Raw genomic sequence first — 27,441 nt, 5'->3', positions numbered from 1 at the left:
CCACACATTGCTTTCATTTCTCACATCACATGTTGCTGTCTGTCTTTTTTCTTCCTGACTCTCGCTCTCACTACTTAATCCTGGATGTGAGGCGAGAGGGTACCTGAGGTGCTTTAGCTGAGTGAAAATTACATTTACACTGACATGGAAAGGCAGGTCCATCCCTGGAGTGGAACTAACGTCTGGCTGGTGCTAGCCACCGTCGAGCATCCATTCTTATACAAAGCCCCCTGGAGGCTGCAGGTTTGCAGCTCACTTTTTTCAGGAGCTTGGTGGAGGGAGGTGTCACTGTCACCGCCAACATCTCAGTCAGCTGTTTTTTTTTCATCATTTCACTAGCAGCCTTCCTATACTGAGTGGATGAGACAGAACCAATGTACCATCTGCACATTTTGCTCCGTGTCTGATTTGCATCTGATGAAACTAAACTGTCCCTTGACTCAGATTCTACTTCACGTGTGTAAGGATTAAGAGTCTTTCTAGCTGTGCACCTACATTGCATTGATTTGGATTATTACGTGTTAGGGAATAACAAAAACGACACACATGGTAAAATTTAAAAAATCCAAGAATAACTTGAAGAAAACAAACAGAGAGAATTTTCATTCATTCATTCATTCATTCATTCATTCATTTATTTGTTCATTTTCAGGCACAACAAATACCTATATTGAACATTATTATTATTAAATCCCACCCTTATACTCACTCATCAACAAAAAAAACAATAAACTTCCCGCAGCTACGCCCATCATTGCATACAGACCCATCAACAGCCCCGGGCACATACAAGCATCTAAACGGCAGCTCGCAAACAACAATTAGAGCCTTCATAACTGAATACAGAATATATAAATTATAAATTGCATTACCACAGGTAACAGGCAGTAATAACTACAAGTAACAAACACACATACATATACATACATATATATCTACACACACATGTACATATATGTACATACTTTATTTTCAAAAAGCTGTAAACAATTTGGAAGTTATAGATTAATTTTGCAGAGAAGAGAAAAAAAGAATTAGATGACTGTTTCACTGAGTATCACCACCTTGAGAGAACATCTTAGTAATATTTTTTTCAAGAAAAAAAAGAACATTGAATTATTTGCTATTGTTTCTAAAAAAAAAAGTGAAAAATGTGAAAGATAAAAGTGATGAACAGCTACTAATGGATTTTGTATGAAGCTTTGCAAACTAAAGTACCCAATTTGAATAATGCTTGACTTATTTGAAAAGCAACAAAATAAATAAATAAATATAGTGATCTTGGAAACAATCTATATAAGTGTCCTGCATATTTTTTCAGTTGCTGCTGAAAAGTACGAATTGTTTTTTCCACTCTTCAAGGACATGAAAATGAGTTCTTAAAGTAATGCGACTTGAAGGGAGGAGCATTAAGCAGCAAGTCAAATTGCTTTTTAAATGAATTTCAGGGCAAAGACAGGAGTAGATCTTTGCTTCCTCTTCATCACTGCCACAATGGTCAATTCTCTCTGGGTAATGACACCTTGATGATAGTACTAACTTCTCCTGATGAGACCAATGGAGACAGGCTTCCTGAAAAGCGACCAATTAGCTCCAACCCCTGAGATCCATGTAGCTTAGATGCTGTGACATGGCGATGGTAGCTGGGGGCATGTGGCAAGCTCCTTAGTCTGATGGAGTTAAACATGGCCAGCGGCGGTGACCCTGAGGTTAAAGGATCACAGACAAATAGCTAGATAGTGTCTCTCTCATGACAAATGGAACAGCACCAATGAGCTTATTCGTCCCCCTCCTCTCCCTCCACCATTACCACAGCTGATCCTACTTCAGCCTGGCACTTGCAAAGTAGAGGCAAGAGTCGTGCCTCTTCACAGAAATGCCACACTGTACATCTAGGCATACATTATGTTGTTTACTGTTGGTCCTGCAGGGTTCAAGGACCTCTCCCAATAAATTGCTCTCAAAAATCTCCTTCTTGACTTTTGTAAGATAGAAGTTTCACTTGTCGTGAATGTCAGAATTTGATATCACTGTATGCATACACACGGGTGGGTGCATACACACAGCTAACTTTAGCTATGACAGAGTGTGGAGCTTTTAAAGAACTGCCACTTCCTCTGAGAAGAAGACCTGAGCTATAAATCATTTAGTGTGCTGTCCAATGTGGAACAGCTACAAAAATCAATCATACGCAATTGCTTCAAATCTCTGTCTTGGACTTTTTTAGAGGCTCTGCAGCTTGGACCAAGAGCTGCATTCTCAAACATATGTTAAAGAAGGCGATGAGACAAAGGTTAGCCGGTTGTTAACACCATTACATTGCTTGTTTCCTAATCAGGGTGAAAACAAATATCTGTGATGAATGACTTCTCTTCCCCTCCCGTCCTCATTCCCTGTCTCTCGGTGGTCAATGTGTACACTAAGTGGGATGGCTAATAAGTCCCCATTGGGCTGCATGGCTGGCTCCCAGCTAATCACTTTTTTAAACAGAATCTTCAAAGTGTGCCCTCTTGTCTGATGTTAATCTGGGCCAAGTGGAGGCTCTGTAGATTGATGGATGTAGGCAGTGGCTAGATTGGCTCACGTAAGCTCTGCTCCATCCAAATCATCAGTCTGCCCATTTGAATAATGCGCTATGGGTGACAATGTAAAAGTTCTAACATTGACATTATTATGTGCAGCCATTAATTTTAGATAGTGATGGTGGACTTGGGTCAATGACAAGGAAAATGTTGCATTTATTTTTAAATGAAGGGTGCGCATGGAGAAAATGTGTCTCATTTATTTGTTAACGACTTACAAGACCAGACTATGGCACTGATCAGACTATGTGTTGAGTATATACTGAGACTCCCAACAGTCCACTAACAAGAGCAAAATAAATGACTCCTGGGTGGGTTTTCTACACTGTGCAGTATTTTGTTATATGATCTGTTAACCTTTAAAGTAGTAGAGAATACGCCGTTAAGATTGCCTGTGTTTATTCAGTATGCTTACATGTTATATGACATAACAACAATTGTAAAAAAAAAAAATGGCTTATTGGGGGAAGTGGGAGAAATATGATGACACCTTGAACTGTGCTGGCTCAGAGACCAGGACTCAAATCAGGTATTGTGGGTAGAGTTTAAGATGTTTCTTTTTTAAGTTCAACCACTGGCCTTTTTTTCTCTCCCCCACTTATAATTTCCTGTTTGCAGTTTCATAAAGGCCTCAACCCCACCAAAAAAAATATCACATGAAGTTTTTAAACTGCACTGTGTAGGCAGAGACAATTCCCTGGATGATTGTTTCCAAGTTGCGTAGCACCACTTCCATGACAACATGGATCAGGGCGTATTTTTCTGCAGTTGTGCTAAAGAGGCAGCTTACTGACACCAGCTTATTAGCCTTGTTTAACACATTAAATGGCTGATGAATTGAGTGCAGATCCCCGGGGATTTCGTTTGCTCAAATTAAGCTCCAATCATCTTTCTTTTTCTCATCTTACTATGAGATGGCGCTGGAGAATTTGCTGTCGGTCTTTTCGCTGAAATGGTGGACCTGATTGAGAAACAGAAGCTTTCATCTCCGCTTCTTTAGACATATATGAGTCAATTTGCTTTGGTTCCACTGCATCATGTAGGAGTGGGGGGGGAATGGAACAGTGGATGGACTGTCATTGATTACAGCATGGGGAGGGGGTCTGAACACCCAAAGTGAGCTGACTATGGTAATGCTTAAACAGATCGATTAAAGTGATGTGCATCTGAGGCACGAGTGCGCTTCAATAAATCCTCCTACCCTTGCTAAGAGTGTTGTGTTTTGGATTCTTCAGCGTGACCGAGACTGAGAGGCTTGTACAGCATAGCAAACAACATCTGTGAACAAAAATCAAAGTGTGCATAAAGACAAGCTACTGAAAATTGACTACTGCTTTGTATCATGTTAATTTAAAATATAAAGCAATAATGAACTATTATATTTAAATTAAAACTAAATAATTCAAGTTTAGACTTTGTCTGTTTGTTGAACTGAGTTTATTTGTTTGTCTCTAAACCAAAAACCTACCAAAAAGCATGAATACAGAAACTGGGCAATGTCATAGCCTGACCAGGTGTTCTCTTTTATTTGGGACTGCATAGTTTTGTTTTGTAATTTGTCTCCAATCTCACTTATAGAGAAAAAGTCCCACATTCTGATTGGCTCTATTTTAGAAACTTTTCAGAAGACAGAGACGCTGGTTAAGATTAGCCTTTTCAATAAAGCATATAGTTAGGGCTGCTATTGTGATTTGGCACCATATGAATAAAACTGAATAGAAAATCAAATTGAATGGTTATCCATCTATGTGTTAGCCCCATACATGCCAACCCTCCCCATTTTTCCGGAAGAATCCCGAATTTCAGTGCCCCTCCCAAAAATCTCCTGGAGCCACCATTCTCCCAAATTTCTCCCAAATTCCACCCGGACAAAAAAATTGCTAAACCATCCTTAATTGGGCTGCCGTTTCCGGCCGGACAATAATAACCGCGACACCTCGAAGTCAAGCGCATGGATGCTACTGGCTACTGCCCCCCCGCCAAAACCCTCCCCCCCCCAAAAAAAAACCAGCCCTTTTGAATGTCTCCCCAATTCTGAAGTGTCAAAGTTGGCAACTCAGGGCGTACCCCGCCTCTCGCCCTATGACAGTCGATCCAGGCTCCATCCAGCCCCTTTATACCACCTCTCAGCATTAGTAATAGCCTGGATTATCTCACACTATCATTCTCTTTGCTCCACGTTCAGTTTATTGGAAAAGATGTGCAGCTCACGAGCGTGTTTCACATCTTGGCTGACATATATCAGTTCCCATTCCAGACCTAATTTAAGACAAACAAGGTCAAGTCGACATTCTAAACAAGCCATTTTTAGTCTCTTTGTGCTGGTCTCCACAGCCCAAACACATTTCCCATCTGTTCACACAAAGCGGTTGCAGCTGTTGGATGGATTCCAAGTGTTTCTGTTGAGGGCTGGTCTTGTGGTTATCTAGGTAGCAAGTGAAATCCACTAACCTACTCTTAGAAGCCTCTGCAGAGAAGCAAGCTTCAAACATTTCAAAGCCCTGTCTTTTCAAAGGCATCTGCCTTAAGTTGTTGACATTTTATTTCAAACTATTGTTTGAAGAGACTCACCCTTTACTGACTTTAAAATGCGGAGGCTAGATTTTTAATAAAGTCAGTGTGAGTAAGCACAGTGGGCAGAAGCCGAGCAGGTTTGGTGAATATGCCTACTTTTTTCTTCTTTTTTTGGCTTTTTTTGATCTGTTGATTCTAAAGATATTTCTGTTACACTTCTCATCTGTATTTTCATGTTTGAGGCGTGAAGGTCTGCGCTTGCTTCGTGGCCGAACAATCACAGATCTTCGTGTAGTCTGTGAAAGTCTATCAGACACATGGAGACAAAAGGGACATAATAATAATGAATGTTTTTAAAAATCTGGCCAAGGGATTGAATTGGTGATTTTGACCAGTGAGTTCATCATCACCCTGGTGAGCCAAAAATGGCCATCAAAGCCATTACAGCTTTATTTGGTTCAGCTGAAGGATTAGTGGGAAGGGATTAATATGGTGCAAGAGGGCAAAAATATACAGCACTTTCCTTCCCCTCTTCCTCTGCTTTCATTTCCCTCCCAGATCTGTTAGATTTGCTGTGCTGATGCCCAGGAGCATTTTCCAGGAGAGGAGCTTAAATGCAAAATGAGAGAGTAGGTCATTAAAGACAATCGCATCTCAGGACAATTCCATTAGCTTTAAATACATTATGGCTAAATGAAACCTTTTGCATTTTTATATAATGCTGTGTTGATTAACGAAAATGGCTTAGTAAACCAACAGTTAATACCTTTTTTAACCACGCAGCACACCTGATTGCTCATAAATGTTATTATGGCATAAATGCTTTCATGAGGATTTGCCATTATGCATCCTTCGTCTTTACGTATTGAGCATTGAGCGAGCAATTTTATATCGTGTGTATATTTATAATGTACAGTTCACTGCCTTTATGCTTTGCCATTCAGCTGGCAGCAGTCGGATGGTTGCAATATCTACCACAGTCGCGGGAGCCCCAAAATGCTTTTTGGTTGCACATGAATGGATCCACTTGATCTCCAAAGCGTTATTTGTTCTATACAGCATGAGTTGTGTTTGCTGTGTGCAGATGGTGTTGACCTCTCTAGAATCTCACAACAGCTGGTGTGTGTAGGTGGGATCCAGGGAACCATAAGGCCCTGCACGCAACATCAGTGTAAGAGAAGTCCTAAAAGAGGCCAGTGCTACAGTGCGAGTGTTAAATTATGATTAATGAGCTCGCAGACCACTCCGTGTTGCATCACGCTCACAAGAAAATGGAATATTTAGACTTTCCTTGGGTTGATCAAATTACATGTAAAAAATTAATTGTGTCTGCTTTTTAAAAAAAGAAAATCTTTGAAATACGGTTCGTGTCTGCCGCCGCCGGTCAGAGGATGGTTAATCATGTTCCCCGAGCGGAGGTCTGGAAGTCAGAAATCCCACTCTACCATGTTGTACTCGAGTTTTGCTGATGAATGACCCCGGTTCCCCACCGTCATACATATTCATGCATACCCATGTTGATGTAAAGGCACTTAGCACATGAAGCACTAGCTAGCCCTCCACTCTGTGGAGGAAACTTGTTAATTCACGCAGACTAATAAGCAGGTTTCCATGGTGACAAGATCAGAAATGGGAGGAGGCTCTGTGTGCCATCATATCTTACTGGATATTGCTATCAACTAATACAAACTGTAGATCATGTCAGGGGAACATGATACATATTTTAAACTCGTGTGTCTACATAGGGATGTGTGCTAGCGTTACAGTGTTTGGATTCATGGTAGCATGAACATCAGTTGTGAAGGTTACACTTTCATTTTTCGTTTCATTATTTCATTCCAATTGATTTGCAGAGTTCACCTCAGTCCCACGAACTGCAAACTGTTTGACGACGTGCATTTATGCGATCAATACTTGGCCCTGGCTTGCCAAAGCTGAGAGTGTTGCCACATGTACAAAAAAAAAAAAAAAATCATCAGATGGCAGGTGGAAAGTAATTGTATAATTCAATCTGTGAAGCGCACACACACCACTTCACATCCATTCCACCTGTGTGGCGGATCTTAAATTACAGTCGAAAAAAGTCCCAAAGAGACTGCAATTGTTCTGCCCCCGTCTCTCCTCAAATGGAGATGTGCTTAATCATATTGTTCAAGTCAAATGCACCCTTTTCTGGGTAAATCTGCCTTTACAGCAGCAAGCTGCGACAATTGATATCACTGCAGCAATGTTGTTTCCAGGCTTCAGATGCAGCGTGCTTGAAATAAAGCTATCCGACAAGTGGAACAAAAGTGAGAAATCTATTAATGACTTCAAGCCTAAACATGACTTTAATTGTATAGCTGTCATGTCCTCTTTCACTGCTAGACTGCTGACCTGGAATAAGTGAAAGTAAATCTGGAAAAGAGTATAAAGTCAGAGGTTGTACATGTATTGAATTAAGGGGAACTCAGACATTTATCCACCGGGGCAGTCCGAACAGAGAGAGGACAGGACCCTTTGGCATAATCCAAAGTTATGAATCGGTTTCACCTGTCAGGCAGTGCTAGCACATCCACTTTGTGTGATCGCCAGCTGTTATTGCTACGCCGAGTGACCGACCATTAATCTTGTCTCTGTAACCAGCAGGTGAATCTAAGTCAAGAAACGAGAGCATAAGATACAGAAAGTGGTGACAGTAAAGCATGAGCCAGATCAACTTCAAGAGGACTTTATGTATGTGTGTGGCAGCGCTGTGGTGGAGGTAGCGGTGGTCTTTGTTCTTACAGCTTTCACCAGTAACTAAAGCTGTGGCAGTGACATTATTATTATTGTCCTTTTACCCATTGGAAACATAAACAACAGCACAGATCAGTTACTTTCAGCAGTTTTCATCACTTTTTAAAAATGTCCTACTTCATGCTAATACTTAAACGTGAGCTAGCTAGTGTTAGCTACCTTTTAGCATTTGAATCTCCATGACACACAGGGACGTTGTAATAAACTGAGAGTCAAGGCTCCTTACTGCCTCAATTAAGCATCACTCGGTGCTAACTAAGTGTACTGACCTCCTTCAGATAATGTTTAGAAAAGTTCAAGCCTGCAGAGCATGTATCAAAATGATGATATGGTACTGCAATTCTACCACTTCTTGCCTTTCAAAAACAGTAAACTTCACACAGCGCAGCGATTTGCTCAGTGCTGATGTTTGCAAAGCCGAGCTCTTTCAGTTAGTCTGACAGCTTCACACATGCAAGCGTCTCCAAGGAAAAAGGTGGTGATTGTTTGGGACTGTTCAGAGAAGTCCTTCTCATTGCTAACGCTGGTTTCAGTTTCACTAATTAGGCATTTTTCACAAAATCCAAAATTCTGATTTATGCAGTCCATTGCCTATCGCTTCTTTAAGGATATCATTTAAATGTATTGTGAGATAGTGAGACGGTGAGCATTGAACACAATGGCAAACTTGTCAGCAAGACACAGGCCGGTGCCAACCAAACTTGAGTTAAAGCAAATTCTAAATTTCAGCTTAATATTAAATTCAAGATTACTGTCAAGGCAAATAAGGAATTTATTATTTTAACAACCTGCTCCATAGAGGCAAAACTATATACTTTGGGTCTGAGCCTTCCAAAACTACAAGCCCTACAATAGCCGTTTTATAGACTCCTTAAAGATTTGGAGCGATAGTCATTCCAATTTTAGACGTTTAAAACTAATTGGAGAAAGCAACAGAGTTAAACTTATTATCCACAATACTTGAATGAAAATCCTTTGCAGTCTGTGACTGCCTGGAGTCACCCATGGGCATCACAAAATACTGCGTTGCCTCCCTTGAGATGCTCTGTCTGGCTTTTACCTTCAGCCACTGCTTGTGTTCGCATGTTTTTGCATTCAGTTGTGTCTTCAGTGAATAAAATGCATTCTCAGTTGAGGTCAGTTGAGGACTTGGCCATTTGAGAACATTCTCAAATTCTTTTTTAGGCCTTTGTTGTTTAATTTTAAAAGCAAACATTGTAGTTTTGGCGACTCCTAAAGGTTCTATCGTCTCGCTGTTAGGTTTCTCGTGCATCCACAACACTTCAGATCACATATCAAGGGTTCCTGTCAAATACTACCAATGCAAATTCAATACTTGGAATGAACTCCATACCTTTTATCGCCTTTAATTTTTCAAGAAACACTCAGGAAACAGCAGAACCTGGCTGTCAGCTCTCAAAAGTAAGAGCATATTTTTGTTAAAACCCTTAAAATTAAATTAAAGGTGAAAGTCTAGCTTCATTCCCATCCTGATTGCTTCATTTCAAATCTTTTGTGCTGAGCAGAGACAAAATTACACAAAGTGCCACCGTCCAAATATTTATGGTACCGACTGTAGATGGGAGATGAGTCAGAGCAATGAATAATTCTTTTTTCTTAGTGTGCGCAAATTGCTTCTTATCATTGTGGTAGTGCATAAAAATGTTTTCTTTCAAAAGGCACACTGTAGTGAGTCACAGTTATCTTTGCTGTCAGTGCGCCCCAGGGTGGCTGTGGCTACAATGTAGCTTGCCATCACCAGTGTGTGAATGTGTGTGTGAATGGGTGGATGACTGGATATGTAAAGCGCTTTGGGGTCCTTAGGGACTAGTAAAGCGCTATATAAAATACAGGCCATTTAATAATGGGCATGTAGGCTACGCTGACGTGGCAGTGACTGACTAATGCGACAAACTCTTACTGACCAGTGAAATTCAAATATTTGCATTAAAGCACTATGATGGAAATGTGAATTCCCCTTTTAAGGTTCTTTTATGGCTCTTTATCAGTCACCTCGCAGCAAATTCATGAGTTTTATCCACCACATACTCATTAATTAATCTGTAATCCGAAACGGCCTTTCAGTCAGACAGTATTGTCCATCTGCTGCGGCCTCTTGAATGTTTTTGTTACGCCACTACACTGTGATGTGACAGTTTGAGTCAGAGCTGACTGAGGAGAGCGTGGCTGACAGCTGAAGCACAGCTCAGCCTCTCCAAAGACGCTGATTTCCTGCTTCATATCTGCTCAAATGCCCCCACCCAACCAACTAACCAACACAACACGACGACGCCACACAACTCATGTAGGGGGGGAAACAGATTCCTGTTGGCATGGCAACCGTGTGGGATTGTGTTTAATTTGTCTTGATAGGTAACGCTAACAACGCCACGGCGTAAAATTGCTCAAGAGCAAAACGCATTTGAATCTCGCGAGCAGCAGTCATTTGCTGTAGAGCCGTGTTTCCTTTTATTTGTATTTTCGGTGTCAGGAGATACAAGTGTGTTCAAATATTGAATAAGCTCTGGCAGCATCCTGTGTACAAGCTTTTTGTTTAAAGAGAAAAAAAAATGTTTCTGAGCAAACTGTGATTTATTTTCAGAATCACTCTAAAACATAAGGGGTAGAAACAATCCCCCTGAAGTCTCCTGATGTCTACCTATTTGTCATGGACACTGCGCCTTTGACCACGTCTGTGCTGACTGGACTGCCAATGATTATGAGAAAAAAAAAGAAACAGAAAAATTATGCAAGTCTCCCATCGTGCTTGTCAGCAGTTCTTCTTGGCTGAAGGCGAGCTCAGCAAGCTGCCCTTTGAGCTAAATCCATTCCATTCATACTTAATTTTCAAGTTTCCGCCCGCGCAAATAAATAGCTGTATCGCTCCCACAGATATATCTACAAAGGCACAGAGCTGTGGCTCTTTCTAATTTTGGATCGCACACTAAAGTGGCTCTCCTAATTTTCCACCTCTTTTGTCTAAATAGCAATCGCTCCTGTAAAGTCAGGAATCTGTGTTTAAGCACGATGTTTATGCTGTGATTTGGTGGCCACCCCAGGTCAAACGCCGCTGTTGTGTTTTGCCCAGCAGGCTGTTTTGCAGCTTGGTGGTTCCATCAAGCAGGGCTGTGCATCAAGGAGCAGGCAGGAGGAGGCTGGAGGGAGGGAGGTGGACGAGCAAGGAACAGCTTGAAATAGGAGGTGACTGCTGACATTCACCTAACTGCCCTCTATAAGGAAGAGAATAAAAGAATAAGCAGGGGGAAGGCTAGAATGAGAGATGGAGGGGAGCGTGTGATTATGGTTACTAAGACTACAGCATGCTGCCCTGTTAAAAAAGGGAGGGGCTTGGAGGAAGGTCAGGCAGCTGAGGTACAACCAGCTAAATCAACTCTGAAGTGTGAGGTCCCTGGTGGCATTGGGGTTGAGGAAATGTAGCTGTTTAGGTTGCTCAGGAGGAACATAGATTGTTGCTGAGAATGGGACCTTACGCACGCCATGGCTTATGGCGCACACACACACCCCGGGCTGTAAATCACTTTGATACACCACATAAAAAGGGATAACAGATGTAGGAAGAGATGCAGAGACAAGTATACGAGATAAGGTTTCTTTTTTGAATTTGTGCGATTTGAAAACATTTCCCCTGGGGATGATGGGTCACTCGGAATCTGTGCTCACTGCATTCGAATAGCATGCCAGGGCCTGTGTTTAACACCACCTAGATCGTCACCTAGGCTGAAATCCTCCCTGACTCCATCCCTGATGTCTGTATCCTGTGACGTCTTGGAAACAGACTGCCAAGCTTGAGCTGCTCACAGAAAGGAAATGATGCAACATAAATTTCAAGGCAAAGATCCTCTGTCTTTCTTGCTCTCCCTCCACACACACATGCATACACACCCTGCAGGGTGAAAATCAACACCTTTTCAAGAGTGAGTCAATGCAGAAACAAATAGCTAACAAAGCTGATGCTGCCGTGGTGTCTCGGACGTAAAAAGAACTGTGCTTAAGCACACAGCTGCTCTTTGGCACCCGTGTATATTTATTTTCTAGGATACAGAAGGAACCAGGACGATCAGGACAAAGCAGAATAAAAGGCTGGACAAACGCCACGGTTACTGTAATCAACATAATACTGGACAAGGAAGCTCTTGATTAACTCGATTAAGAAATTTGGCTATCTTCCTCCTCGGCATTGATTGGGCTGAACATCTGACTAAGCAGCTACCCATTAACTGTAAGGGCACTTTCCGTGCATCCACATTCATCTCTGGCAGGAAGCTTCCCTCCCCTTTAGGTTCAAAGTGCTGATCCTCTCACGCCAGGGAGGGTGAAGCGATTGAAAGCTGATTAAAAACAGACTGCATTCGGAAAGCAAGCCGCAAGCAAGATGCCGTCATTATGCCTATTATGAAGGGGTATCATCAGCAGCCTTGTCATTAGCATCATTCTCCATCAGGGTCATCTGATGAATCAATGTGCGGGGTCAGTCATTTTGCTTCTTCCGAGAAATCTGTTCATGGCGCACAAATTCTGTTAATAACCCAAGGTGCTGGCTTCATTTGAAAGAACATTTTCTGTTGTAATCACTTCTTCACAACAACAACAACAAAGATGTCAGCTTGTTTAATCGCTGCTTCACACTCTGATGAAGGTCCCTGACTAGAGAATTATCACTTTTCTGAATAAAATCACAGCTCAGATAATGTCAGCAGAAAGCCTTTTCTTTTTAAACACGCGTTTGCTTAACTTCCCTCTGCTGTATTTGTGCATGGCATGTGGAATTCATGAGCTGATGCAGATATATCAGTTGCACAGAGTTAAGTGTGTGTGGCCACACATGCTGACAGTGGCACTTTGGAAGCCTTTTTTTCTGATTAAACTTGCTCTTTGGCAGCCTAAGTGCTGCCTGTCCTGTCCTAAATGCAGTCACTCACTGGTCCACACACCCTTGAGCAACATTTCTGTCCACCAGGATGTCAAGTTACTAAATCGTGAGCTTTGCCAAAGTTCCCGAAGCTGTAATCATGCCGCTCTTGTGGGGCTGCTGGATCTTGATTGTAGCTCAGACTTTCTTGGACAGTATGGGCTACTTAGTTATTTGGTCAGAATATAAAATGATCTGCTTCAGGTCATAACAAATCAGAGGGAGTGTGGATCTTGAATGCAACTCTGGTGGGGATTATTTTTTTATTTTACAGGCAGGTTTACATTACAGTTTGGATTTACTTCTGCTTAAAGATGGCGAGAGTCTTCACTTTGGCATTCCCAAGCTGTGCCCCCCCCCCCCCCCCCCCCCCCCCCCCCAAAAAAAAAAAAGAAATCTTGCCAGGGATGTTATTTGTGTTCTTTGGTGTTTACAGTTGCTAAAAAGAAGATAAAGTCAGACCGGTTGTCTCTTTAAATCAAGCTGCAGTGTTGATGTGCCCTCAAGCTGAAATGGTAAGAACCATTTCCACCTCTGCGGCAGGGAGCTTGACCAAATAGGCGCACTAGAGCGCTTCAAACGTGATTCTCATTCCCTTGGTCACTTTTGGTCTATGGTCGCCTCCACTCCCGGAGAGGAAAGGATTTTTTTTTTCAGTTTTTTCTTCTTCTTTCTTTTTTTTAACAGAGTTTTTTCCCCACAGCGCATCACCGACACATTATTTAATTTTTATTTTCTTCTCTCTCTCTTTCTTTTTTGTTCCATCCGCAGAACTCAGTGGCAGTCGCCTCAATCCATTTACCGCTGGCTGGTACGCCTATCTCTTCCTCGCCGTTGCAATCTGTTGATAACTCCACTTGCAAGCTGCAGTTTATTGTGTTTCGCAATGGGAAACTCTTCCCTTGCACCGGCAATTCGTCAAATCTCGCAGACGACGGGAAGCGTAGGAGCGTTTCAACACCAGTTGCTTTCACCAAATTAGGTAAGAGGAAATCCATTTTTATCATCATGCCTGTGATGTCAACGCCGTGCTGTATTTGCCGACACGGACATGCTTTACACACGCACACACACGCGGACATAGCCGTAGTCCATCAGTTTGCTCTGCGCAACATGTTGACACACCGCTCCTGTGCGTATTCCCGGAATAAATGAAAGAACTCTGTTGCGGTTTCATTTACTCTGATTAAAGAGAGCAGCGCGTGCTTCAGATCACCCTGCACACTCCGCTGCTGCATCATGTCCGAAAACACACCATGTTTTAGCAAAAATATTATTATTTTTTGGTTCGATTTGAAATGAAAGTTAACTGCAACACTTCACACACCAATCTATCACCTGCAGTCAGCTGTCTGACACTTGTCTAGCCTGTGTGCATGTGTGTGTGTGTATAGCGGCCGGGTGGGGGGGTGGGGGGGTTCGTCCTCTCATGCCCATGCTTTTTTTGTGCCACAGCACTTACAGACTTTCCACATGATTTCCTTTACTGAATGTGTTGCTTTCCTTGCAGATGGGTGCAGCCTCGGGAGCGCCGTGCACTCTGTTACTATTGCTCTGAGGCACTTCGCGCTGGGTGTAGACCCCACCGCAGCCTATTGGGATTTTGACCTGCTGGATGGACACGGTGGCTGGAGGGCAGAGGGCTGCCACATAACAGGCTCCGGGGGCAACACGACCACCATTCATTGCACCCACCATAATAACTTTGCTGTGCTAATGGTGAGTAGTCTCCTGTGTGGTACCGGTGTCATTCATTTTTCTTTTTTTTTTTTTTTACCATGACCCCCCTCCCCCCAACCACTACATAAATGCTTCCTCCACTGCTTAAGGCCTGTTATGGATCAAATGCATCTGTTTTCACCGTGGAATAGGCTGGAGTCACGTGTTTTAAGAAGGGACCTTTAAACGCTTCCTTTTATTGTTGCTCCTCTTCAGCAGAGGGAAAAGGATTTGTCAAATGCGTTACGGGGATTTATTGGCTTTGGAGTATGCGCTATGCTAAAAAAAAAAAAAAAAGAAAAGAAAAAGAAAAAAAGAAAAGAAAAAGAAAAAAGAAAAAAAGAAAAGAAAAATTCCCCCCCCCCCCCCCCCCCCCCCCCCCCCCCCCCACCCCGTATCCTGGAAAGTTGCGGGTGTTGTATAGTCTGCCACCTTTTTTCCAAAAAGCAGCACAGCAGCTGAAATAGAAGCGATGCTCAAGAGAAGGAGCGCCTTGTCAGGAGCTATTCGCCTCCGAGCGCAAGTGGTGTGCTAATTGGTTGCAACCATCGCAGAGAGAAAAAAAAAGAAAGAAAAAAAAGAAAAGAAATGTTGGACTGCAAAGCGTAGGATCGTTCATCTGTGTCGCTCAAGTTGGTCTAGACGCCGACGAGATGCCTTCTTCCGACGACGTCCCTCTGTTCGAATTGATTTCATGAGGATAATACCAAAAGCGCAATGGCATCGCATCGCCCAGTCGCTCCATAGAGCTGCTGCGCCTGGTCCGCTTTTTTGGATGAAAAGAAATCCTCCGGATGTTTACCGAAGAGTGGCATTCGTTAGACTGGGAGGTCAGTCCTCGGCAGAGCATGAAAAGTGTTGTGCTTGAGATGTCGGTGCTTTTCCGAGTTGCTTCTTTTTTTGTCTTTCCTTTTATCTGCATATTTTATGAAGCCGCTGTTCAATTTGGTTGTTGTTCCGAGTGTGGAAATGAGCTGGATCGAGGATGGAGGAGAAAAAAGGAAGAAGAAGAAAAAACAGCCGCATAGGAATGGGGGGGAAAAGAGTGGGGCACGAGGGGAAAAGCGGCACATAAAAACGGCATGGGGTGGTGGTGGTGGAGAAGGGGTGGGGGTGTTGCTCGAGGGGGGGAGTGGGGTGTCTGTGGAGAACACTGAGCTGTTGTCAGATGGAGAGCAGATGTCAGATTGTCATTGCACATGTATTCTCTATCAAACGCGAGGCTTGGGCAGGCGCACCGTCAGTGGGCACCTTGTGACTGTCAGAATAAACGCTAGATCGGCATTTTTATTATTATTTCTATTTTTGCTCAAATTTCCCGGCTGCAGATGAATGATTTGAACTTCAAGACACGTACGATAAGTAGCAGGTAGTCATAGCGATGGTAGAAAGCCGTGACGGGAATGTCCACATCGTGGTCTAATGTGAGCTTTCGCGCCGGGGATTGCGCGTCTAATAATGCAGTCACCACACCCGCCTGCTCTCTGCAGTGCCCAAGAAAGAAGGACCTTTTATTTACGGACTTGTGACATCATTCTCCTGATGGTCTCATCTAAAATACTGTACTATTGCAACAGGGATATTTATAGCCCAGGGTGGCTTCTGCAAGTACTAAACCTGTTGCATAATCTTTTGCATGTCAATCTGAGGGGAATTGCCAATTACAGCCCGACTGCAAGTTGACCATTTTTAATTTACAGTATTCACAAGGGGGGGGCTCCATCGGTGAAACCACCGTTTGTGACTAATGCAGTAAAAGCACAGCGACCAGCTTAAGCTCAGCTCTTGCTTTTGGTGTTCTAAAGCAAAATCAGAGTAACAAGTTGAGCAGAGTTCCACATTTCAGCTGCTGTGGGTGAAGTTAAACAAGGTGACCGTGATGTGTTTTTTATTCCCTGGGTGTCAAGTCATGGCTTAGCCATCATGCTGGTGTCTTGCATAGCTGTATCACCTCCCTTACATCTGACCCCGAAATGCTTTTATATCAACTGTCTGCAGTGTGCAGTTGAAGTGTCTGTCAGGGTTAGCAAAGAACATGCAGGGTGGGTGGATGTTGGACATTGAAATATCCCATTCCTGTTGATCTTGACTTTTTCTTTTCCATTGAGTTCTTACTGTGTCTGTGTGTGGAGATGATTAGTCTACAAATAGCATGGCAGCCTAATACAATTGTCCCTGGGCACTGATGTTTGGAATATAAAAAGCACTCTAATGAGAATCTTTTTGACTTGGCTCAGAAGGAATTACACGGTAGAGAATATCCTCCCCTGGCTTTGTGATCAGAATGCCAAAGACATGACTTTTGGACAGTGTGGAAAACCTCAACTGCAAGAGCCTCTGAGCTTTTGTTTGGGCAAATATTACACTCCTTGCAATGGATTTTGAAAATTTGGTGTAGGTGTAACAAATGCCTTACTTTTTCTCTTTTTTTGACATTGGAAGGCAGGCGGCGCTGACCTGTTACATTCCAACTAGTGATACAAGTTGTTTCAGATGTGGGTCAGGTATAAAAAAGACAGTCTCCCTCTATTTTGGATTTTTTTTTTCTTTCTCTCTTTCCTGCACTGGGCTGAACATGAAGCTGTTACAATGCAGCCGTTACAGATTTCAGCACCGGGGACAGTTCCCATGCATTTCTCTGTCTCCCTCCTTCTGTCCCGCCTCCTCCTCTTGCACCCCCCCCCCCCCTTCCCCTCCCCCATCTGCCTCCTGCAAGCCTGTGTCTATCTGACTGAAGGGAGGGCTGACTCACTCGTTTACAGCAATGCAGCCTCATCATCAGTCTTCATCACAGTGACAAGCCTCAACCCCACATTCCCAGCAACCTTTTAACCCCTTCTACCAGACACACCCCTCTTCTGTAACCACGCTGAGTATGGTGTGCTGTCTCGGAGGTAGCAGGATTCATTTATTTATGCATGTATTTCCTGAGGAGATAATGTCGATGAAGGAGTTCATGCATTTTACTGCTGCAGCGGTCCAGACTGTTTAATATGCAGGAGCAGACCTTTAGAACGAAAGAGAGACATGGTGTGGGTGGCTGGCTTTTGTAAGTATCCAATCATAACAAAGGGCCCAAGGCCGAGGTCCAATAAGGGAAGAGCTGTTTAGAGATATATCCCCATGCACTGTAAACAATATAACGAATATGTTAAGGGAAGTGGATTCCTATAGAGTGGTGGATCCTCTGTTTTATCCTCAAGCGAAACAGGAGACCTGTTGGTTAAACACGGCAGAGTCATACAGTGTAAGGGTAAGTTTGTAGTACTGTTTAGTGTTTGCAGATGATGGCTTTAATGAGAAGATGATGACAGATGAAAGAGTCATGGTAGGCTGATTGTTTAGATCCTTTAGTTACAATACAATCCACCAAGTGCAGAATTTAGCATTAAAGCCCAAACAGTATCGGTGGGTGATATTAACAGCTTTTTAAGAATGAGAAGCAAAAGAAATTGACCAATGAAAGATTTGACAGATTGGCCGTGTTGTAGGCAGATCATGGATCTGGATGGAAAGCCATCCAGCTTTAATGTCAGTTACTCATATTGCTAAAAAAAAAGTTTGATACATTGGCAGGTCAGAAGCAGAGAATCTGGGTACCAGGAATACCATGAACTAACATAATGAGATAAAAGTTCAAACTTAACCTAAGACACAGAGAACAACCGCTAACAAAATAAAACAGGAAAAAAGACAGAAGGGAACGGGAGAACCCAGACCAACTGGACAGAGGAGATGCTAAAGGACAAAGTCATAGAAGCGAGACAAGAGTGGGACAGAACACGAAAGGCAACTGACTAAATACTGTTTAACCAAGATACACAAGAGACTGCTGGAAGATATAAATGATCTTGTATTGTGTAGGCAAAATCTACACAATACAAGCTATGTTACATAAAAAGGGAACAAAATTCAAACACAAGTGATTCTCAAATCCAAAAGGAATCACCATCCCACAAAAACTCAAAACCATGGGTCCAAGGCTGAGGCACCGTTAAACTGTTAATACATCACTGTGACAGCAGCCGACTGAGGGAAAGCAAGTTTCAACTATTTTCTGTTATACAGAATTTGGCATTTTAGATCAGTGTTTCCCACAGTGGAGTAACAAAGGTCATGAGTTGTAAGGAACTGCTTTTACACACAGGGTTACGAGTAAACAGTAAAAGCCTAGAAACACTGCTTTAATCTCTGATGATGGCATGTTGCGTTAATGAACTTGTATTTTTAATTCACTAGCTGGGCCCACATCCTCATTTAAGTTTGACAGCGTTTTAGTAGGTAAAAGTGAATGCTTTGACATGAATTGAGCTGCGGTTTGGGGAAGACCTCGAAGAGGACTGGCGATGGCTCCCAGGCTTGGCAGATGCCCACGTACTAAATAGAAGTGAAGAAGTTGAAGAATGGAGAAGAAGAAGGGAGGGAGGGTGGGGCACGTAAACGAGAATCCCATTAGTGCGCACAAAGTGCGCTGAAATATTTTAAATATCCTTAGTCAGTGGTTGGCAGATTAGCTGATCTCAGTGCCAGCCCATGTCACCAGCCTGTTTCAAGGTTTCAAGGTTCTTTATTTGTCACATGCATAGTTATACAAGTATAACACACAGTGAAATGTAAAACATTTGACATTATATAAAAAACATTATATATATATATAGTATATACACTGGGTGAATGTGCAGTAGTAGCAGCAAGCAGGTGAATTCTGTACATTAATATGAATAGATATCTGACTATTTTACAGGATAGACAATATAAACATATTTAAATTTAAAGGAATTGAAATGTACATTGTGCCTTGGTTTAGAGTGTCTGGAAGAGAGTCCTGTCTCAGTCAATTATAGATGATGTGAGAGGGCGGGTGTGTGTGTTTAGGGCACGGATGGCTTGGGGATAGAAGCTCCTCTTGAGTCTCTCTGTCCTTGCCCGGATGATGCGGAACCTTCTACCAGATTGCAGAAGTTGGAACAGTTTGTTGCCAGGATGGGACGGGTCCTTCAGTATCTGCGCTGCTCTAGTCCGGCATCTCCTGGTGTAGGTGTCCTGAAGCGGGGGGAGAGCAATCCTGCAGCAGCGTTCTGCTGTACGGATCACTCTCTGGAGAGCTTTTTGGTCCTTCACACAGCTGTTCCCGAACCACGATGTCATGTTCTGTGTGAGGATGCTCTCCACAGCACCTGTATAGAAAATCCTGAGGATCTTTGGAGAGACCCTGAACTTCCTCAGTTGTCGTAGGTGATACAGGCGCTGCCTAGCCTTTTTGGTCTGGACCTGAATGTGGGCAGCCCATGTCAGGTCTGAGGAGATGTGGACACCAAGATACTTGAAGGACTGCACCCTCTCCACTGGAGCTCCATTGATGATGATGGGCTTGTAGTCTCTGTGCTGACCCCTTCTGAAGTCCACCACCAGCTCCTTGGTCTTGCTGACGTTCAGCTGGAGGTGGTTGTCCTGGCACCACGATGCCAGATTCTTCACTTCATCCATGTAGCTCAGCTGATCTCCTTATACACATTCAAAATGGTAAAGCTGTTTTAGCATTAGCCTGCTTACAGTTTCTGCTGCATCTGCAGACTACTTTGCAACCCACCTCCATTCCAACTCCTTTAATGCTGTGTCTGAACTGTAATGGACCATAGACTGAGATTTATTGTGTCATTCTAGCCTGAGTACCTCCTGTTTTAGGACACTTGCATAGATACTTTCAAAATGACCAAACAAACCATGATTCACTTGGCTGCTCCGCCTCCACCTTGAACCAAACCAGCCAAGACAGGATCCCATCTAGATAAATTAACTCTCACAGGCTGAGCCTTCTGCAAGCCCGATACTGCTGTGACATTACTGCTGACATCTGGTGCTGACCACCAGGTCCTGTCTCCTATAGAGAGGAAGAAAATATCTGTAGGGCACAATGTCCCTAAGAATCCATCCATTCATTGTCTTATCCTTATCCTAGGTGGAATAATCCGGCTGCATTTCTCAAATATTAGATCAGATCATTGCATCAGCTTTGATTCATAAGATTCATTCAGAAATGTGTACTGCCACCTGGATCACGATCGTTGTCTCTTAAAGGAAATAAAGGATGAAGTTAAAAGGAGGGAATAGGAGCGATACATTCAGAAATCCTTCTGCCCTTCTGCTTCATCTTAAAGATGCCAACTGGCTGTGTTCTAGAAAACATCATCAAAAGGGAGTTGTTTATTCAAATTCAATCCACATTTGGTGTTTTCGTCTTTGGCAATAATGGCTAATGCACACAGAGTGTAAGTTGTGCTGGATACGTGTTGCTAATTGAAAATAACCTCCCGGCAACTTTCAGATCCTCTGTAGTTCAGAAACACTGTTTTCTTGTTCTCAGTCTGTTTTGTTTTTTTGTTTTTTTCCAGCAGCACATAAGTTATGTGTCCTCATTAGTCCTTTGTCCACATCTGTGCTCAAGGCAGACATAATGAGACAACAAGCCAGCTTTCATTGTTCGCCCACAAGCGAGACCCAGCTCCTGCTTCCCTCGACTTTATCCTCACACCCTGGACTTTTCTATCTCCGAGACGTGTTCATGCTAAAGGAACTTTGCTGTGTGTGTTTTAGGTGATGAAGGGATTTACAGTGGTAACGATGATGACCTGTTTAGATATGCAACCATGTCTCACAGCACTATGTTGATATTTTCTGTTGATAGGCATTGTTGTGGGAGGGGAAGAGGGATGATAGGCTATGATATCTACAGAGGGAAAGGGTGGCGATGCCTTGTGATGGTGTGTTAGATGACAGTGGATTGAAAAAAAGGTTTGTTTTGAGAAAACAGGCCACTTGACAATATACACTTTTTAATACGTACAATAGCCATGAACTAAATATCTCAAGTGCCTTAACTGTGGTTTTCAATTAGGCTATGTTGACATTCTTGTTGGGAGTTAAAGGAGAAGAAAAACACTTTTCTGGTCAGACACAGCTAAAATGTGGTTATCAAGTATTTAAGCTTAAATGATATACAGTGTGTTAATTTGTGTCCTTAAGGTCCCTTTCATAACTGGCACTAATTTGTTAACTAACTTGTTTCCTTGGTGATCTGATCACAAGCAGACTCCTCTAAGTACCAATGCGCCAATGACACACAGAGGACACGCTGAGCTCAGACCACATTCGGAGGAAGTTTGGGCAACATATGGCCAATTCTTCTAGCAGTTTGCATGCGAATGAGTCCTTGACCACACAAAAGGATCACCCACTCAACTGATGTGCTTCTTGCTGTGGAAAAACAACAACACGTTTTGTTGATCGCTATAACAGGTTCAGTACGGACAACTATTATTAGTCATTTGTTTTACATGAATCTCATGGCCGATTGCGCAGCTAAAAATTAAGCCCTGTTAATCATGGTTTGTGTTGACTCGTGATAACTCCAGGTGACAGGACATGAAGCCTGCTGAGCTGTGCCTGTAGTGCTGTTGTTGTCCTGCACATTGGGATTTGGGGTCGGCAAAAGAAAATAATGCATTTGCTATTTAACAGGATAAGATCTCATCACAATTGGCCACTTGAGACACATACGGAGACCGACATACACTATATTGCCAAAGTATTTGCTCGTCTGCCTTCACAGACATATAAACTGAAGTGACATGCCATTCTTAATCCGTAGGGTTTAATATGATGTTGGCCCACCCTTTCCAGTTATAACAGCTTTAACTCTTCTGGGAAGGCTTTCCACAAGATTTAGGAGCGTGTTTATAGGATTTTTTTTACCATTCTTCCAGAAGTGTATTTGTGAGGTCAGACAGTGATGTTGGACGAAAAGGCCACCGTCTCCGCTCTAATTCATCAAGCATTAAGGGTTCTTTTCACTGGAACTAAGGGGCCTGAAAAACAAACCCATGCAATAACCCCCTTCCACCAAACTTTACATTTGGCACAGTGTACTCAGACAAGTACCGTTTTCCTAGCAACCGCCAAACTCAGACTTATCCATCGGATGCAGCCGCTTGGACATGGAAACCCATTCCATGAAACTCTCCATGCACTGTTCTTGAGCTAATCTGAAGGCCACATCAAGTTTGAAGGTCTGTGGCAATTGATTCTGCAGAAAGTTGGCGACATCTGCACGCTGCGTGCCTCACCATCCACTGACCCCACTCTGTGGTATTACGTGGTCAACCACTTCATGGCTGAGTTGCTGTTGTTCCCTGTGCTTTCACTTTGTTATAATACCACTAACAGTTGCCTGCTGAATATTTAGTAGCGAGGATTTTTCATGACTGGACTTGTTGCACAGGTGGCATCTTATCATAGTATATAAAGAATATAAAATATGATTCTACGAGCATGCAGTAGGCTGCACATAACCTTTCCTTTTTAATGTGTGGCGCTCTGTATCGGACAATCTGTTTTTAATGCAGTGTGCCCCTCCTTTAGCCTGTATACAAATTGCATTGCTTTAACCTATTGTTATTCAAATTATGTATGCTCCTCAACCACAGTGTATGAAAGATTATAATAGTGCTTCTGGCAGCAGAAAGGATTCTTGCACTTAATGTGTGCGCACGTCCGTTGTGTGCTAAGAAAGCTAATGGGATATTTGGTGGTCTCACTGTTTTGATGACGTTTATATGCAGTTACTGATTAACTGGCAGCCAAAACAGTGCTCAGAGTTTTACACACGGGTAAACTCGCTCGCTTGAAATATGAAACTGTCCTTGCTGACAAGCTGTCTTTATAAAAGATAACGACGCAGACGCATTTTGGTTTTATTTTCAAGTTGATGATTTTGGCACACATTTTCTCAAACAATTAGTGAGATATGAGCGCTTGAATGGGAATCAGTTCTTTTTTTTCTAGAAGTATTATGCAGACTTGAGTACATCTGACGTGCAAGTCCACGATTACTCACAAATGATTAAAATGAAACAGGTCTTGCTTGTCCTCTCGCATGCGATAGGGGCCATCTGACATAAATGATTCATGTACTAGGACACTGTTGGTGCACATAGTCGCATCCAAAAAGTATTTGAGCTTAAAAAAAACTGAGCTGTTCACATCATAACATGGCATCTGATCTGAAACTGTCCTGGTCAAATGTCCCCACCTCCCCATCCCTTTTTACCAGCTGTTCCCTAGTCATCAGTGCGACCCTCTCTGAACCCGAGACAGCTTGGTAGAAATGAGGGCATGCCGTGTAAACAGCCTCTTTCTGTCTCTTTCTCTCTCTGCCTCTGTTTGAGTTTCTGTCACTGGCTTTCAATTGGGTCGCTGTATTTGTGAACTGCATTTAACTAAACTGGACAGCGACTCATTTGCACAGTGCTGGACAGTCTAGACAAACACATTAAGTGCTTTTTTTTTTCCTCTATTAGGCCAGTGTAGACAGCAATTCTGCCCTGTGGCTGGCTAGATGTTTGGCTGGCTGACTATCTGCATGTCCACTTCTGTTGTCAGCCAAGACAACAGCAGCTCCCAGAATGCCATTGCTGCTGCTGCCGCCTGGCTGATTAGCAGCGATATATCCGAAAAGCCAAAGGGTTAAAGGTGAGAGGCATTTTCATAACAGACGCGAGAAACGAAACTCTCGCAAGTTATTTTATATCCTGCCTCAACCAGTGACCTATGCCATATGACCTTACCTCTTTATTGTTTTTGGAAAAGCACATTAGTCTCATCAGCATGCAAGAACAGTGCAACCTGGCCCAGCATGTTTTCTGCGTGTGTGTGTGTGTACTGTAAGATTGGAACTGCTGCTGCTTTTGCTGGTTTCTCTGCCGTAATTAGGGAGAATATATTGATCCAATGTGGCCCCCTGTGAGCTTCTATGTGGAAGATAAGCACGGCAGAAAATGAGACTTAAGTCATTTGAAGGGGTAGCGATAACATGGCAGACAAAGGGGTATATCTTTTCATAAAGTCTGTTAATGGCCCTTCAGATTTCAGGGGTGGCACATATTTATGCAGATTTCCAGCTGTTCAATTGTTCCTTTTTTTCATTTTGACTTGAAATATGTGCTTCACCTGTGACAGAAAATTCCACACAAAGAGCAGTTAACATGCAATTAACTGGTAGCACACACCACAAAGCAGTAAGGACAGAGCAGCTGTACAGGAGCAAGCGTCTCTCTCGCACATGATTTCATCCTCCATTATAAGTATTACAAATTTTGCCAAATCCTGACACCAAACCTCAGTGTTTTATGCCGCAGCACCTGATGGCATGCTTCTAAATGCCATGCTTGCCCAAAGTGTAGTTTAACAGACTGTCTTGATACCATGAATGAGCACATCCGTATAGGGGTGCAACGATACACAAAATTCACGGTTCGGTTCGGTTCGATACTTTGGTGTAACGGTTCGATATTTTTTCGATACAAAAAAATGTTCATGCCTTTTTAATTTGTCATTTATTAAAATTATAAATATATTTTAACTCAAAAGTACAGTTTTTAAATTTAACCCTAACCCTTGTGCGTGTTTTTTATTTTGACGGCGAATGCGCACCTGCGGACCACTTATGTGCAGCCCTGGTTATATAGCTCGTCATATTGCAGCCACAGAAATTCTTTTGTCCATGAAACCATAAAGCTGCACTTTCTTTTTGCCTTATAGTCTGATTTGTCATAACTTTTCCGTTTTGTGGTAAGCTTTTCTTTGGCTGTCACTTCTTCACCCTGACCTCTCTTATTTGGCTCAGCAGAACTAAAATATATATCCTGCTGCTTTTACACACACACACATAACGCTCAGCGATTCTCTGCGTGATCAACCTCTCATATGTTTAAGCTTGCTGCGGGAGATTTCACTTGTCATGTTTGCATAGTAAGCTAACGATTGATAAGACGATGTCAGAGGAATTGGTGCACAAATTATCATCACTCACCAATCAGTGCTGTCGCTCTCTATACACAGTTTGCGCGATTGCAAAGTGAAAGCAAAAAAACAAGCGCAAATTCAAACGCGATTTCAATATGTCACATATTGACAGTGGCTCACCGATGCCAATGACATAATTACCCAGCTACATTTCCGAAAGAATGCAAAAGCATTGACATATATTTTTCCTTCCTACAATAGCCCGACGGGCAGGGCAAAGATAGATTTTGGTAGCCCGACTGGAAAAATCGCTAGCCCCGGGACGTCGGGCTAGCGATTTTGCGAGCCCTGTATCTGATTGAGGAATCACTCATCTTTGGAAAAGAGAGTTTATTACAGAGAAATGGCTCTTTCCAAAATAAAAGCTATACTATACGCTTCTTCTGGGCTATATTCTCAGCAGCATATTGTAGCGGGTCAGGGCTGTTCGGGGTTCTGTTTGTACAGTTATGTTTTGTTTATGTTGTCATAGTGACGGGTGACGCCCTCTCGCTGCGACGGTGTGTCCTTCCGGGGTCAGAGGGCGCCCTGTGTGTTGTTGTTGCTGTGCGGTTGCCGCGCTGAGCAGTTAGCTAGCGGCAGTGTTCTTATGCAGATGTCAATAAACGGCTGTGCTCCCTGGCTACCTCACGGGAAGCAAGACCAAACGACACCTCTGTCTCCTCCTTGTCTGAGCTCGCCACATTGGTATCAGAAGTGGGATGATGGTGGCACCCCATATTCTAACCCGAGTGACTTTTCCCCCGCCGGTCGTGACCGGCTGGTGCGCCGAAAGAAGGCACCTGGACATTTGCAGGACTTTGTGTGGGGCAATGGGGTCGTCGGGGACGACTGACCCCTTAGGTGGGGGCTATGTAGCGGGTCAGGGCTGTTTGGGGTTCTGTTTGTACAGTTATGTTTTGTTTATGTTGCCATAGTGACGGGTGACGCCCTCTCGCTGCGACGGTGTGTCCTTCCGGGGTCAGAGGGCGCCCTGTGTGTTGTTGCTGTGCGGTTGCCGCGCTCAGCAGTTAGCTAGCGGCAGTGTTCTTCTGCAGATGTCAATAAACGGCTGTGCTCCCTGGCTACCTCACGGGAAGCAAGACCAAACGACACCTCCGTCTCCTCCTTGTCTGAGCTCGCCACAATATTAAACATATCAGGTCCCCATAAGGAGAATCATGTGCTAACGGCTGTCTAAATGACTCGGGTAAAGTTTGTAGCATGCATGCTTGTTGTTTTTGTCTGCTTCCACTTGTCTTTGCACTAGGATGATGTCGGCGTAAATGTGCAGTCATATTCGTTGTGTTCCCACTAGTGCTTTCAGGTTAATCTCGTTGAAATAACCTTAACGCCACAACACGGCAAATCTCCGTTAACGAGCTACCCCTGATCGTCCCGTGTATGGGGCTAGACAGCCAACACGTTAACGAGCTAACTGCGCTAACACACTAGTTCCCACCCATGTAATTGAGCATTGCGTGGCATATCCAACATACTGTTTTACTTTAGTCCATGACGCGCTTACCTTCAGGGTCATACGTCACATGAAAACCAAAATAGTTCCAAACGCCAGATCTGAATGAGGGTGGGGGAGGTTCAATTTGCCATGTTGCAAGGAGAGCTTAACTTCTGTCTCGCTAGCTTGCCCTGCGCTCTTCCTTCTGACGATGCTGTCTGTGTTGAGCGCTCAGTGGATCTGCGCTCCACAGTGCAGCCTAGGCGGAGTAGTCGAACGCAGATTCACTGAGCGCTCAACACAGACAGCGTCGTCAGAAGGAAAGTTGATAAAATAAATTACAAATCTTGTATTGTTCAATACATATGCGTACCGAACCGAAAGCACTGTATCGAACGGTTCAATATCGATAAGAATATCGTTGCACCCCTACATCCGTAGTTCATTCAGACCACAAAGTCAAGCTCAGGTGGTGATTAGCTCAACTTTATGCTAGTAAATAACCTAATAATTATCCTTATTGCTGTTTTAGAGGAGCGGTGCTTCAAAGGATAGTTGCAGATTTCCGTCAGAATCTGCAGATTATACAGTACAAATAAAATGTTCACGTTTCTCCAACG

General features: G+C 43.2%; 1 protein-coding gene across 1 annotated transcript in view; it reads left to right on the top strand.

The window, feature by feature from the left end:
* adgra1b (adhesion G protein-coupled receptor A1b) overlaps nucleotides 1-27,441 on the top strand; it is a 203,894-nt gene that overhangs the window by 118,014 nt on the left and 58,439 nt on the right. The window contains exons 13-14 of the mRNA XM_085368918.1: nucleotides 13,576-13,786; nucleotides 14,315-14,523. Of these exons, the coding sequence (XP_085225044.1) occupies nucleotides 13,576-13,786; nucleotides 14,315-14,523 (420 nt within the window). The remainder of the gene's footprint in view (nucleotides 1-13,575; nucleotides 13,787-14,314; nucleotides 14,524-27,441) is intronic.

Source organism: Diplotaxodon limnothrissa, linkage group LG13 (assembly GCF_057381915.1).
Source record: "Diplotaxodon limnothrissa isolate DT_005_m linkage group LG13, D_limnothrissa_male_GT1.1, whole genome shotgun sequence".
Taxonomy (NCBI): Eukaryota; Metazoa; Chordata; class Actinopteri; order Cichliformes; family Cichlidae; genus Diplotaxodon; species Diplotaxodon limnothrissa.
The sequence above is the reverse complement of the archived record's forward strand: the minus strand, read 5'-3'. Positions and strand labels throughout refer to the sequence as shown.